The sequence below is a fragment of the Triturus cristatus genome, chromosome 7 (assembly GCF_964204655.1).
Source record: "Triturus cristatus chromosome 7, aTriCri1.1, whole genome shotgun sequence".
In the NCBI taxonomy this organism is placed as follows: domain Eukaryota; kingdom Metazoa; phylum Chordata; class Amphibia; order Caudata; family Salamandridae; genus Triturus; species Triturus cristatus.
Genome location: NC_140590.1, coordinates 1,856,790,740 through 1,856,806,987, shown reverse-complemented (window position 1 = coordinate 1,856,806,987; position 16,248 = coordinate 1,856,790,740). Strand labels below are relative to the sequence as shown.

Below are 16,248 nucleotides of genomic sequence, written 5' to 3'. Positions count from 1 at the left end.
TATGGGATAGGGTCGCAACTAAGAAGGGACTTACCTCGTTTCCCTCACCGCTTACGCCTCTGCTAGACAATCCTGAGTCTGAACCCGGGATGGATAGCCGGGCCTTTTCGCAATGGCGCGCCTTGGAGTGCAGATCCGCAGGACATCTATTCGACTTAGCCGGGTTTCTTAAGTTCTCCGATCTCTCACAGCTATACGATCTCCCTAACCCAAACAGGTACCAGTACTTCCAACTTAGGCACTGGTTGATGCACCCAGAGATACGCCCGCTAGTGGGTAGGAAACTGACGACTTACGAAAAATGGCGTGTTACTAAGCAGACAGACCGTAAGCTAATCACCGAGCTCTACCGGATGCTAGGGTCACCGACTCCTACGCAGCGCTCAGCAGGGCAGAAACGCTGGGAGAGGGAGCTGTGGAGGGCCCTTTCTGCAAAGGACTGGCAGGCCATATACTATAGGGCAAACCATACTGCCAGGAACACTGCGAGCAGGGAAGCGGCGGTCAAAGTGGCAACTTACTGGTACCTAACGCCGGTCCGACTTAACAGGGGCAATCCGGACCGCAGTCCGACGGAGGGGGTGTGACGAGGACGGCACACTGACTCACCTGTTATGGGAGTGCCGAGAAGTGACGGGATATTGGACGGAGGTCCTTAACGACATCGATAAACAATTCAACACCGAAATCCCTCGTTTTCCAGCTTATACACTCCTGGGGCTGCCCAACGCACTCACATTTCCTTTGAAGTCAATTAGGGGAAAACAGATTAGACTGGCAGTGGGGGCGACTGTCCAACACATCTTATCTCTCTGGGGCACACAGACTTGCCCCTTGCACACAGGGTGGTTACACAAGTTATGGTACATAGTTGGTATGGAGCGCATCCAGGCTACTTTCACCCAGTCCATGTCCTCCTTTAAAACCATCTGGCACCCATTACTAGATCTACTGGCGAAGGAATTTAACGAAGTCACATGCCCGAAATATCTTCGCCTTCTGAGGCTCACTAACTTAATCTTCGAGCGACACCAACAAAGAACAGGTGCACTCCGATCACCAGTGACACCAAACACACTCGTAATAACTTTGGCACAACGGTTCCGGGAAGGGGTGGGTCGAGGGGGAGGTGGAGGGGGGGTTTGAGGTTTCATTATTTTGCCAAAATGAGTATGCTTTGTGCATGCCTGGCAGGGGCCCGTGCCCTGCCATGCAGGCCTGGACATTTGCCTCACAGACAAACTCTAGCTTTGATCCTCAAGGACCCTACGTAGTTTGGTCGGGCCTGGGAAGGTCCTACGACCTCCGATGGAAATATGTGGGGCTTGTACTGTGTTCCTTTTTTGTTGCCTGAAACTCAATGTTAACAACAAAAAGTCGCTCTGGTGTACACTTCCATTATCTGTCATGGGTCGGGTAGCTTTGCTCAAAATGGTGGTCTTGCCTCGGCTACTCTATTTCTTCACTATCTGCCCCTATATATCTTGCACATCTCTACTTTAGATCCTTAGAAGGAATCATGTGAGAGTTCATTTGGAACAAGTCTCGGTGTAGAGTGGCACGGGCAAAAATGCATCTGCCTACGAATCATTGTGGGCTCCCAGTACCCAATATGGAACAGCACCAAATTGCCTCTCAACTCCAGGGGGTGGTAAATGGGTAGCGGGGGAGCAGCTCTCAGACACCGCCACGTTGTTCCAGGCTTGAACCCTCTCAGCATTGCTTGGACTCTTTTATCCCTGCAATCGTGGGAAACCGCAGGGGTGTCTACTGCCGGGGTTGCATATATGTGCTAACGACGTAGCCTATACCATACACAATCCACTACCCTGTACGGGCCAGCATTGCCCTTATTGGACACGCCTCGTCAACGGAGATCACTGCTTGGCTTGCCGCTGGTATACACACACTGGGGACTTCTATCGAGAGGGCGAGCTAGTGCTGTATGATACACTGGTAGAGGAAGAGGGGCTACCTCTGGGTCTTTTTCTACTACATGCCTCGTTATTTGCAGCGCTGGATAGCAGGTGGGGGGGGGACAGGACGAGGGAGCCTTCTATACACCTCACGATACAGTATCCCCAGGTTATGGGAACAGGTCGACACCTCATAAGATAGTTCGCAGCCTCCCTCCACCAACATACAGCATTGCCTTCCACACCCATGAGGCAATGCTGGAAGAGGTAACTGACCTGTCCCTGTAAGGATAAGGAATGGGCTTTCTTGCTGGAGAGTCCGATCCACGTCCATCAGAATGCCTGCTTCCGCCTCCTCCAATACTACATAACCCAACAAGCCTATCTCATACCAGCGAAAATGAACAGATACTATAAACAAATGGACGCACACTGCCCTAGATGTCATTCACTAGATGCCGACCTCCTTCATATGCTATGGGCATGTCCTCATCTCCACACTTACTGGCAACACGTAACTAACCAACTACCTGCCTGCAAGGGTCGCACGAAACTACACACATAGGAGGCATGCATCTTAGGACTCATCTGCAGGAGAAAGCGGCACAAGGGCACATCCCGATATTTTTACCATGGAAATCGCCTGAACCACACCATTTGCTGGCATGGTGGCAATCGCTGCTGGTATGGGCTTAAGCCAAGAGTATCGCACTACACAAAGAAGACACTTTAGGGCTGCATAAGATATCTATAGCCACCAACTGTGACACCAGCGGCAGTTTCTGGGTAAGGGCTTCGGGGCTCCACCCCCTTTACTTTCTTCCCCAGGGAAGGCCATTCCCAAACTTAAAACAAACTCTTTAAATCGGTTTCTTATTTTTATATTGTACCCACACATCTTTGTTTGTGCCGAGCTGTTGTCAAGTCTCATGGTGCCACTGCCATGGATTTAGCAAGGTCAATGCATTTCCTCTGTGGGCGGCCCAGAGTCTACTGTATTTGTGGAGCTGACGAGCTCACAGCCCTGATGCCTGTGAGGCCATCAGCTCAGCAAAGACATACTCTTGAGGACCAGTCTCCACCCCCTGATGATGTGGAGGTAAAGTTTGCCCCGGGTGCTTCAGACTGAAGCCCTTTAGCACCAGGGGCTTCACTTCTGTCAGGGAGTGGAGAGAGTGGTCATCCCCACCCTTCCCCAAATAGTCACAGTGGGGTGGGTCTCGCCATGTGACGAGTTGGGAAAGGGCAGAGGAAAGACTGCAGGCAAGTGGGTAGCGGAGAAATCGAATCTGCACAGTGTGTCATCAGCCCATTTGAAGACATGCTGCACAGACTGGCGGTGTCTGCTTCCTGCTGTGCTGTTAACCCTAGGAACGTGTGGACGCCATTATTTTGGTGTCATCTAGAAGGTTCCCCATGACCAGTGACCGTCCCGATGGTTCCAAAGCACCAAGCGAGGGAAACTAAGCAGAAAAAAAGCTTTGAAAGTACAGGCCCATGCAATGGCGCGCTGAATTCACTGATTCATTGCCATTCAGTAATGCAATACAGTAAAAATAACGGGAACAAAGCATTTTGCTCAGACTGTTAAACAAGAGTCCATACTGAGCGAGTGGTTTCTTACACGATAACACAATACATGAAGTACTATTTATTTGTTTTCAGCTACGTGAAAAGAAATGAGTTGAGCTCATGGGCTACCAAGTGCAAACATTTCTGCCCTCTCATTAATGGAGGAGTCACTAGAGCAGGGGCGGTGGGGGGCCAGGAGGCAGAGGGGTAGCCCGCATCGAGATAACAGTGACCTATTTCAGCTCAAAGAGCTCAGGGTTTTTGGATGCTTTTTCCACGTATTCAGCCATCCTTGAACGTAGGCCAAGCACATAGTCCACTATGCTTTGTTTAGGCTCTCTGTGAGGTCTCTCCCAGCCTACCTTCACTAGATACAATGACCCCCTCACAGGATGAACAAACAGAACTTCAATGGGAATAAATTCCACTCTCTTCTGTGGTACTGCTCTGTAGGTGAAAAGCAGGCATGGCAGTAAGAAATCCCATCTCCTTCTGAGTTTTTCAGGGAGTCCACCAATCATAGCTTTCATGGTTTTGTTGAATCTCTCAACTAAACCATTTGTCTGTGGATGATAGGGGGTGGTAAACTTATATGTCACCCCACACTCAGCCCACGTGGCTTTCAGATAGCCAGACATGAAGTTACAACCTCTGTCTGACACCACCTACTTAGGAAAATCCACTCTTGTAAAAATACTAATGAGGGCTCTGGCAACTGCAGGAGCAGTGACTGTCTTTATGGGAATGACTTCAGGGTACCTGGTGGCATGGAGCACCACTACCAGTATGAATCTGTTCCCAGATGCTGTGGAAGGGTCAAGGGGCTAACAACGTCAGTCTCTACCCTTTCAAAGAGAACCCCAACCACTGGAAGTAGAATTAAGGGGGTCTTTGGGTGGCAACCTGCTTTGCCACTGGCTTGGCAAGTAGCACAGAAATTACAAAATTCCTTCACCTTCTGGGATATACTTGGCCAGTGGAAGTGGGTGACTAACCTACTCAAAGTTTTGGCCTGGCCAAGATGCTGTGTAGCTTCGGGGATGTCATGAGCAGGAATTCTATACTTCTGAGACACTGCCACTCTCCTAGTGGGACCAGGTTTGGGATCTATGGCCTCAGTGTAAAGGAGTCCCTCCACCCAGTAGATTCTGTGGGAGCCACTGACATCTTCCTTTGCCTGATCAGCAGCTTGCAATCTTAAGCTTTCAAGAGTGAGACAGGCCCTCTGTCCCTGGCACAGACCTTCCCTAGAGAGTCCCTCTGGGCCCAGGAGCTGTGCTGCATATGACACAAGCTCCTGGGGCTCAGTTCCCTCTGGAGGCTGACAGGTCTTCTCCCTGACGAGAGGGGGACCTGAGCATGTGTCTGGTCAGATGCTGGTTTCCAAGTCTTCGTACCATTTCTCTTGGGGGGTTGGGCCATTATTCCAGGCTCTAACTCCTCTTTTTCAGCCTGGGCTTTGCACTGTGCTCTTGTTTTTACACACACACACACATTCAGGTATACCCAGCATAGCTGCATAGGTCTTTCTTTCGACCTCAGCCCATGCCGAGGACTTCAGATCATTTCCTAGCAGACATTCTACAGGAATTGCAGAGGATACCACCACCTTCTTTTGGACAATACCCCCTCCTCATTCTAAGGAAACAATTGCCATGGGATGTACCATGGTCTAGTAGCCAGCATGGAGGACTGTGAAAGTCTCACCAGTCAGATACTGTCCTAGAGATATCAGTTTTTCAGTCACCATAGTGACACTTGCACCTGTAGCCCTCAGTGCTCCAACCCTGATCCCATTTATATGAGCCTGTTGTCTGTATTTCTCCAGATTTCTAGGTCAGACAGCCACGGCAGCTCCATCCACCCCACCCTCAGAAACTAAGGTTGCATCAGTGAGCTCCCTACAATTGCCAGGGCTCACCTAGGATCCATCGGGGGACTTACCACTGCATTTACCGTCTGTTTGTTGGGACAGCTAGAACCTCCAGTTCGATGCCCACTGACCTTATAATCAAAGCACCAAGCCTTCTTTGGATCTCAGTTCTTACCCTGGTACCCACCCTCAGACTGTTTATTGGCTCGGGCCCACCCTCCTGAATAGGTTTTTAGGGGCCTTTAGAAGACTCTGTTTTTATCTTTAGACTGGTCACCATCTTTCCAGGGGGGGGGGAATGGGGGGGGGACTTAGCAACCCCTTTCTTTTGGTAACCCCACCACAAGTTCTCTTGGTTACCCTTACCTTGACCCAGTGGTCTGCCTTCTTCCCCAACTCTTGAGGAGAAAGTGGACCTAGAGCTACCAGGGAGCAATGTGATTTCTCAGGAACACAATTACTCAACCAATGCTCTTTCATAATAAGATTACAAATCCCATAATGGTCCTGCACATGGTTACCTTTCAATCAGTCACCTACTGTTTTCACTGACAAGTCTACAAAATCTACACAGGTCTGACTCAGGGATTTTCAAGTCACCCTGAACCTGAGCCTGTGTTACTCAGTGGTGACTCCAAACCCCTCAATCAGGGTGCCCTTGATGAGGTCATAGGACTCAGCATCTGTCACAATCAGTGTCAGGAACCTAACCCTACACTTTCCTGAGAACAGGTCCCAGAGAAGAGAGCCCCAATACTTTTGGCTATGTTTCCTGAACCTACGAGCTCTCTCAAGGACTGTGAACCATTAGTGATATTATCCCCTTCTGTATATTTGGGGAGAAGCCCTTTGGGGGTCTTAGGGTCAAAGGCATTATCTTTATCTCCATTTAGTATTTTGCTGCCACCAGAGATGGGTTCTAGGCCCATCTCAGCTCTTTTTACAGGCAGGAGTTTAGGCTCTAATTCTATCCTCCTGACCAGTTTCTGAAGATCTGCATCTTCACCATCGATCTCTTCTGAGGTACTAATCGAAGTACTCCCAGTGAAGTTGCTATCAGTAGGATTGCTGCTAGAATCATCATCTAATCCATCCACTTCAGCATCCTCTTCCCCTTCTCCATGAGGAGTTTCCTCTCCTGCCAGGGTCCTGGAATTTACTGCAAGTAACTTTTGCAGACGACCTTTTGTGGATCTAGAACTCATGGTAAGTCTCCATGTTTGGCAGAGGGACTTAAGTTGGGACAGTTTAATGTTGCTGTAGGGCCCTGGGTTTAGCTCCTGGGAAGGACCTCCTACCTCAGTCATGGTAGTAAAGTAGTTGGGAGCTTTTTAGAAAAGTACAACAAATTATAAGTACTTTTTAAAGGCCTAACTAACTTTTTTTTTTTTATGTAAACAGCGTCACTGTGGGACTTAATACAAGGCCCTAACAGCTAGGTTTTAAACAGTTTAGAAAAAACAAATCAAAATCAACAAAAACGCTTGAAACGAATGACAATTTTGCATTCCTTAGTGGAATCGCTTACTAACCATGTGGCACCGTATATATCTAGTCTTGTATCCCACCGCTGCCCCACCAATGTAGGAAGCTGGCTCTTTATATGGACTTCCAAAAAGAGGTGTACTGAGGGATGAGTCCAGGTATTCTTTTACGAGTGGACCGGGGCTTGCTCTAGCAGTCCCAAGGTGCTCTTCCAGGGGTTAGTGTGGTCGAGGAGACCTAGGCTTATGGGAGAGGAGTATTAGACTTCTGCAAAATACACACACAGTCAATCAATGATCCACGCGACTCAATGAGATCCACGCCAATTTATAAAAAATAACACGTATCTTTATATATGGCACAAGAATCAATACGATCAGTTTTGCAAGAGAAATACTTTTACATTTTAAAAGTTGGCACTTAGTGCAATTTTCAAAGCAGTAATGTTAACTTGGGGTGCGCAGGAAGACACCTCTGCTCCTCTTCTCCATAGGCCAGGGACGATGGGTGCAGAGGTGTCCTTAGGCGGAGTCGGATTTTCTTTACTGGGAGCAGTCGCGGAAGAGGGGGCCTGTGAACAGAGACTGCAGGCGTTGTCGGGAAGTCCACATTGGGCAAGTCCAATGTGGGCTTTGACTCTGGAGGGCTGGGGGGGGGGATAACGCTGGCACTGTTGGCCCACTTCAATTCGGGCTCGGAATTACAGGTGCAAAGGCGCTTTCCGGAGTGGGGTCTCTTGGGTTCCCTGCAGGATGAAGGGGAGCAGCTCTGCTACTCTACAGGAGTTCCTGATTCTTGGGCGAAGTGCTGGTAGTTCTCCTAAGCTTTGGAGACACAGCATCTGCAACACAAGTCATCTTTTGACACAATTGTTGAGAACCACAAACAGGCCGGCAGGGTTGGTGCCAAGTCAGGAAGTGGGCATAAGCCAGCCCCAGAGTTCCTAAGTTTGTCATAACCAAGATGGCAGACTCTGTAAAGTTGTATCCACTTCAAGTAGTCCACCTTTGGGGTAGTACTAGCCTGAGGGCGGACACACTTATCTGACTAATTTTCTCGCCTGTCCAGTTGCCAAAGGGGCTCTGGACAAAGGAGGTGGGGGCAGCATCCTCTCCTGCAAAAGAAGTCAGATTTGCATACCAAGGGCTACAGGCTCTTTGAAGCTACCTACCTTGGAACGCTAATTTGCAGGTCATCTTGTGGGAGGGGGTGTAAACACCCTCTCCCCGAGCAGGCTATGTTTCTGACCTCTTGAGAGCAAAAGCCATTACCCTTAGGGGTCAGAAACCTGTCTCTGGTGGCAGACTAGCAAAGATCAGTCAGTTAGCACACCAGGAGCTGTTAGGCTTTCAGGGGGCCCCTCTAAGGTGCCCTCTGGGTGCATGTATTAATTAATCCAACACTAGAATCAGTGTGGGTTATCAAACATCCCATTTTTCAGTTAAGCCACCATGTAGTTGGGGAACTCGTTTTCAGCAGTGTTCAGCACATGCTTTAAAATGGCTTCCCTGTAATGGAACTGACCAGCACAGGGGCATGTGTGATCATGCTATTATGCTCTCACATGTAATATAGTGCACCCTGCCTTAAGGCTGTAAGGCCTGCTGTAGGGGTGACTTACCTATAGGGTATGTAATGTCTGGAGCCATGGCACACAGGCTGTGTGCCATGTTGTGCTTTCACTTTTATCTGCACCAAGACACGCAGCCCGCAGTGGAAGTTTTCATGAGCTTGGTGAGGGGTTCCTTAGGAGGGCACAATTCGTACTGCAACCCTTAGGGACTCTCTTTAGAACCGCAGGCACTAGATACCCAGGGTACCATTTACTAGGGACACAGAGGGTGCTAAAGATATTGCCAATAGGGGTACAATTACACAGTTCTGGGAAAGAGATCTGGCACTGGGGACCTGGTTAGCAGGAACCCAGTGCACTTTCAGTTGGAATCACATAAGATACCAGGCAAAACGTGTGGGGGGTGACCATATCAAAAAGAACTTTCCTAAACTAGTACTCACAAAAGATACTCTGTGGCGTGGAAGCGATGGGTTTCTTGGTGTGGTGAACAGTGCTGATCCCTTTGGAACCACAGTGCAAATGATCGTTAATTTCCTGTCGCACCCTGCCTCTCAAGAGTTAGCTTATAGAACTGTCAATAATTTTCGCTCTGCAGTTTTGGGGAGGCTGGTATTGATGAATCTGTTTCTGGAGCTCATTCAGTTTGTGGCGCAATAGCTTCTTAAGATTTTTCTTCCAGTTCTAGACTGGAAAACATTGTGGCGGCTGCTAACTGGTCTTCTGATTCCACATTGAAAACGCTTTATCATAAGCCAATTGTAGATGTTGCATCTGTTGTGGCGGCTCAGCTTTGAACAAGCAGAATACGAAGCCTCCGGTCCCGACATGGAAAAAAAAACCTCTAGCTATAGTGTCAAGAATTTTCAATTCCATTAAGGACACGGAGGCGAAGATTATCCCACCCACAATTGTGTTATATAACTTTACGGTTACAGTATCTTTGTTATATATATATATTGAATGTGATGACATTATCAATGTTTGTCATTGAGCCACCTGTGGAATAGGTTTGTCCTGTTAGAAGACAGACTGTTAAGCTGCCTTTTTTCTATTTCACAGGCACGGATTCCAAACCGGCATAGACGGGGTCTCGGCTTGGCTGGCTGATTCTGCTGGTGTACCTGTGGTTTTGGGGGTTTCCGGTTTTCCTGGATAATCGAGGTGTACCTGCTTGGACTGTTAAGAATCGTATTGGACAAAGTTGGCTCATGTTTGAGTCAGTTTGTTGCACTATGTTGAAGTTGTTGGTTTCGCGAAGAAATAGGAAGGCCTATGGTTCCATAACATTATATAGGGCTGTGTGGGTCCCGATTGGTGGAATATGGGCTGTGGGGCTCATGGGAAATGTAGTATTTTTCCGTATATTACTTTTCTGCTGTGTCTGGTAGATAAAAAAAGAGAAGCATAATCATCGCATTGGTGTCCTTGATAGAATTGAAAATTCTTGACTCAATAGCTAGAATTATTTTATTCTAAAGTGATAATTGCCTCCGGAAAGGAGCCTCTTTACAATACTTACATGACTATACGCATAGTAAAAAGGCTACTGTCCTCTTTATGCAGCGGATGGTCAGTGTTTAACTAACTGAAGAGCTACAGTCACAAAACTGGGAAAAATAAATTCTGAACGTATTTTCCCTATCTTATGTCCACTAGGCTGTAAGTACTGTACAAAATACTACAATATATTGTAGACCATAGTGTTTATACAAGCTCTACAGTGTTGAGGGTACAACCAAATAACTACAACCTGGTACTACATAGCCGACAATACTCTTTCCACTATATCTGTATGTCCACTATGCTATATGTACTTTATAAAAACACCATAATCTATTGTACACCAGAAGGTTTATACAAGCTCTCCACTGCTGAAGGTACAACAAAATAACTACCATCTGGTACTGCAAACAGACTCTCTATCCCTATATGTCCATTACGCTGTATGTATTGAATACTAACTAGCAGACAGTACTCTTTACACTATACCTATATGACCACTATGCTATCAGTACTGCATAAAACACTGTAAGCAAGAACCGTCTAGCAGACCGTACTCTCTGCACTAAATGAATATGTCCACTATGCTGAGAGTACTGTAAAAAACACCATAATCGATTGTAGACTGTACTGTTTTTATAAAGTCTCCAGGACTGAGGATACAACAAAATAACTATCAGCTGGTACTACATAACAGTACTCTTTACACTATACGTATCTGCCCACAATGCTGCAAGCACTGCATAAAACACTATATTCTAGTACTACATAGCAGACAGTACTCTTTACACTATACGTATGTGCCCACTATGCTGTAAGTACCGCATAAAATACTGTGATCTAGTACTACATAGCAGACAATACTCTTTACACTACACCTATATGCCCACATAATTCACTGTGATCTAGTACTGCATAGCAGAAGGTACTCTGTACACTATATCTATATGCCCACTATGCCGCAAGTGCTGCATAAAACACTTTGATCTAGTACTACATAGCAGACAGTAGTCTTTACACTATACCTATATGCCCACTAGGTAGAACCCTCCGGGACTCCAGCGAAATGCTAGATTCCTTGAAGCCATGGCGCCAAGGCCGTAAGTCCCACAGGTGAGACTGGAAGCAGGAATGAGCGGGAGCAATGCGGGGGACAGGAGCGGGGTCCACTGGCAGCTTGGCAGAGTTCACAAAGTCGGCGTCAACGATCTTGGCGGTCCATTCCGCTCTGTTCCTCACACTCACGGGGTCGCACGGCTTGTCGGAAAACACAGACTGGAAGCCCGCTAGGCTGTAAAGTACTGTATAAAACACCATGATCTATTATTATATAGCAGGCAGTGCTCTTTGCACTGTGGCTACAACACACAAATAATGCAGGTACGTCCTTCTTTTATAAAGAGCCTCAAAGCACAGCGGGCATCCCTTGTCTGCAGGAGGTTATAAACAGCACAGCCTGTCTGGGTTCTGCCTTCCCCACATGGCTATAGAAATAAAGAGAACACTGGTATGCTCTCTAGTGACACGGCCTTCTTGACAGGGCTTCCCAAAAAGTGTAAAATGTCTGTAAGTGTCTGGAACAACAAAATCATGACAAGAAAATGTGGTGCAATCCTGGAGCAAATAGTAACCTGGAAAGGTTCACAAGTTACCCAGATTTCCCCAGGGAAACTCAAACACCTGAATGCCAATTTTGGGCGACTTTGTCCAAGCCTACTTGCATGTTAATACATGGGTAGGGTATTTAGATAGCACCTCTTTGTTTGGAGGACGTGTCCAATATCTTCTTGCTTTCTATGTTATTTCCGTACATCATCTTACCGTTAAATTACAATATAGAACTGAAAGAATATATTGTGACTTAGAGACTTTACTCCTTACCTGCATTTCTCCCTCCTCCTTCACAGTCCTGAGAATCCCTGGAAAATGGGTCCCCCTCGGTTTCGAACATCACCCACTTAATTAAACCAGGTGACTTCTTGTGAAATGGTCCATTGCATTCTTCAGTCTTTACATGGTCCACATCTCCCAAACTATCCCTGGCCAATGGATCCTCCTCTTCTTCAAATTTCAAGAGGCAACTCGAATCCTGACATACCTCCGAATAGGTTTCCTTTCTGGCTTCCAACTTTACCAGGTCGGTGGAATACTGAGTGAACTCAGAAGATAGCTCATCAGCATCTTCCATCTTTACCAACTTGGCGACCTTTTGGTTATCACCGGCAAAAGTCTGTACCTCAATCTTCACCCATCTGATGGGGCCTTTGTTAGCCCTGGCAGAAGACTCTTTTTCTCCTGCAGCCTTCTGTTGGCCATGTACTGTACAGTGTTCTTCCTCTACCTCCATTTTCATCGACTCTGTGGAGTCTTGGTCATCCGCGGAAGGCGGTTCTGCCTCATCTTCAATTTGTGTCAAGTCTATTGAGTGTTGCTCACATACTGTAGAGAGTTTGGTTTCTACTTCTACCTTCGTCAAGTCTGTGGATTGTTGGTCGTCCATGGTAGAAGGTCCTTTCTCTACCTCAATCCTCAACAAGTCCATGGACTTCTGGTTACCCTTGTGAGAAGGATGTGCCTGTAGATCAATCTTTGCCATGTCTGCGGAGTGCTGGTTATCTATGCTAGAAGCATCTTTCTCTACCTCAGCCTTTGCCCAGTACCTTGACTCCTTACAATTCCTAGATGCTGAATCATCCCCTTGGTCTCTGTTCGTCTCTTCCGTTTTCTTCATCCAATCCTTCGATGGTACAGCATCTTCCTGGGTCTTTAGGCCATCCATCAAGAGCAGATGTCTTTTGACTGGTGATCTGTCAATTTCTTTGGTCTGCTCTCTTTCTCCAAATATTCTTCCTAACAATTGGCGTTTACATTTTCCGTTTCTCAATCTAGAATGAAAGTTATTTTAAAGGTTACAAAGCTGTATCAAGAAGGTACAAAAAGAAGAAACAAGGAGAGGAAAAGAGTTTAGGGACATACTAAACTAAGTGAGAAAGAAAACTAAGATATTGGATAATATAGAGAATATATTTTAAATAAGTTCTTCTATCAAGATTAACTGGGCACTCTCTCTTTCGTTTTGGGCCCCAAAGATTGAGCTTTAGCCTAAACTAGTGTACAACGTTGGAAACATTATTTATTTCAAGCTGCCGTAATGCTTTAAGGCTTTACCTTTGTCCACTGCCACCACGTCTAATTTCCTTGCACTTGCTTACAATTTTACCATCTGAAATATGAAAAGGCCACCTCAAACAACTCTATGATGAGCAGACGTGACAGTGATGACAATCTGCCGCCCCAGAATGCTAGAAATTACAAAAAATAAAGTGCCCCCAAACATGCAATGTGTTCCAACCCACACTTTTAAACAGAGAGGTCACATCCACAAGGTGCCAAGACATGGCATAGCCTCCTACATTGTGCATGCCAGGAGAAATGTCACAGCATATTGAGCATTCCTCTCGCTTTAGATATGTTATCTAATCTAAGACCCCTTCCGCCAAGTAATTACTCCATCATCAGCCAACTTTTTCATGGTGACATGAACCACCCAAGTGTTTTACACCCTCACATCTCATTAATATTGTGAACAGTACAACATCCTAACATGCTGAAACCAATATGCAGCTTCCTTGAACAGCAAAAGTATCAATTATGAAGAGTAGGGTTTCGGTTGGTGCAGCTCAAAATTCGGCACCAGGTGTACTACCCCTGCACTCACTTGTATACTTGAGGTAGGTGTCAGACGGCCCTATGCGTGCGGTGATGTCGGGAGGACGGTACCTTCTATCATAGATTGTGGGAGTGTCCCGAGATAGTGCCCTTCTGGACCAACGTCACGGATACGATGTCAGTGGTAGTGGACTCGCTGGTTCCACGGTAGCCCAGGTGGTTACTATTACTGATTAAAGGGGCTACTGACTGGTCCAGACATAATGAGATATGGCTGGCGCTGGCAGCCGGTGTTGCGAAAAGGAATATTGCCAGTGCTTGGGGGGGGGCGCGGGCTCCTCTGCAACGGGACCAGTGGTTGCGGGATCTAGATTGGTGTCAGAGAGCGGAGGAGACCATTTATAAGAGTAGAGGATGCACCAAGAAATGGAAAAAGATATGGGGGCCTTGGCGGAAGTACAGGGAGATGTGAGGGGGGGGGGGGGTCGGGTTCTGGGTTTCCAAATTGAATGTCCTGCTTGTGTTTAATGCCGGCCTTATAGTATATTGTGAAGTGTCAAACTATCACTTGCTATTTGAACAATGTTCTGTAATGTCTGAAGAAAACAGCACAGTTAATAAAAAGAATTTTAAAAAAATTATGAAGGGTAGAAGGAGCAGGGATAAGAAACAGGTGGGTGAGAAAGAAGAAAAGTGACGTGAAGAGAGGAGATGAAGAAGGCTCAGAAAGGGAGGGGAGAAACAATGGGGAGAAATAGAGGGGAGGGTGGTAGTTAGGTTGGAGAGTAGAACTAAAGTTAGCAAGAAAGCTGGGAGAGAAAGAGAGAGACAGACAGAGAAACAATGAGAAGAAAGAGGAGGGAAAGGTAGTTGGGTGGAGAAAGGGAAAAATGGAACTGAAATGACAGAAGGAAGAGACCAAAGGAGAGGGATGAGTGAAAGGGGTGTGAGGAGTGAAAGTTTTGTCAGCTGAAGAATAGGAGAGGTGAGACAGGAGGATGTTATGGGGTTAAAGACCCTTTTTACATTGTGAAGTGGGTCATTCTACCTCCAGCTTGCACAGTCTGCCTGACAGTGTCCTTCCAACGCAGAGGACTTAAATCTTGACTCAAGCAGGAGGTGCACCAGATGCTTTCTGAAATTACTTCCCCCAACAGTTCCCTAGTTCTGGACTCTAGTAGACTGAAGACTACACCCAGGTATACCTCTGTGCATGGTGGAAATGCCTACTACCACCTCACCAGCTATGGGGACAATGATAGCAGTTGCTATATAAACGGGAAATGCCGTAGGAAAGACCTTTCTCCTGCACAATGATGAGGAGTCCACAACTCTCAGAGTGAAATATGATCAGTTTCCAATAACTGCTACATGAGAGAAAACAAATAAAAGAAAGTAAAAGAGTGAGAAAGGGAGAAAGAGACAGGATGGGCAACATGCAGATGGAGGCGCGTTGTGGTATAGGATGACACATAGTACAGCTGGTGCACTCCCAGAGGGGCACAGTGACCATAACACCAGATGGCAATGCCAGTGAGGCGAGGAAAGACCACATCAGCTTCTCCCCAGCACAGTGCGTTGCCCAGGCACTGCTGATACCAGCTGTTAATTTCCCAACACACGAGGCTTAAATGCCCCAGCCATCAAACCTCCGGCATCACAAGCCTCCCAACCTAAACAGATAGTCCCTCACTGCCGCTTCCAGCCCCAGGTGCCTTACCAGGACCCTCTACAAAAACAAGGTGATGGAAGCAATGCTTGAATTATTCTCAGCCACAGGCAATCGCTCTGAGCTGCACTCAGATTATTGTTTTTTTAGTCCATTGTGCCATTCTTGACAGAGACCATCGATACTCGAATCAATCCAATATGAGCAGTTCAGCTCGAACTGCCAGACCAGGTACCCTCCAGATGGGAATGCAAGCAGCCCCAGACCAGCTTCAACCTACTTGGGTCACTTCAGTGCGGTTTAGCTATAGTACTATGGCACATTGAGCACAGAACCCACGTCTCGGCATACCTGTTGCACTTAGGGGGGCCACTGCAAACACAACATGGTGATGGAGCGAATGATAGATTTGCCTTATGTAAATCAGTCTTCAGCCTGCTCCAAAAGGGACAGTCCTGCCCAAACTACCAAACCAGGTGCCCTCCAGGTGGAAACATAAGGAACATCAGACAGGTTTTGACATATTTAGGTCTCATCAGTGAAGTATATCTAAAGTGCTTGTGATGACCTAGTGGGACGGTATGCCCAGACGTGGGTCCTATATACACTGTGCAACTGGAACCAAGCTATACCCAAACGGTGAGCCGTATTAATAGCAAAATCAGTCTTTTTTGCTTGTCTTCCAGTTCAGTAGGGCACAGCCTGGCAGACGGGGCTGGAATGTTCCAATTGAAGCAGGGTCAAGACTGATTTGCATATGGTTGGGTCTAAACAGAAGTCGCAAGGTGTAATTACCTGTGGCTGAAATTAATTCAGGCATTCAATTCATTATTTTTGCATGCTTCTACATTTCCAGAACCAGGCAAACAATTTCTGTGGGTGTCCATGAGCTGCTTATTTATGTCCAGTGCACACCTTCCTGTTCTGGTGTCACTACATCCAGCTCCAGTGCAACAGCAACTCAAGAGCGCGCACACAATGGGCAGAG

At 46.9% G+C, this 16,248-nt stretch overlaps 1 protein-coding gene across 5 annotated transcripts in view; it reads right to left on the bottom strand.

Annotated features, from left to right (window-relative positions):
* Positions 1 to 16,248, bottom strand: part of LOC146813471 (uncharacterized) — a 269,121-nt gene that overhangs the window by 240,605 nt on the left and 12,268 nt on the right. For all 5 annotated transcript variants that reach the window (XM_085620247.1, XM_085620245.1, XM_085620244.1 and 2 more), the window contains exon 2: positions 11,804 to 12,807. In XM_085620247.1, coding sequence (XP_085476373.1) covers positions 11,804 to 12,701 — 898 coding nt within the window. In that variant the 5' untranslated portion in view covers positions 12,702 to 12,807. The remainder of the gene's footprint in view (positions 1 to 11,803; positions 12,808 to 16,248) is intronic.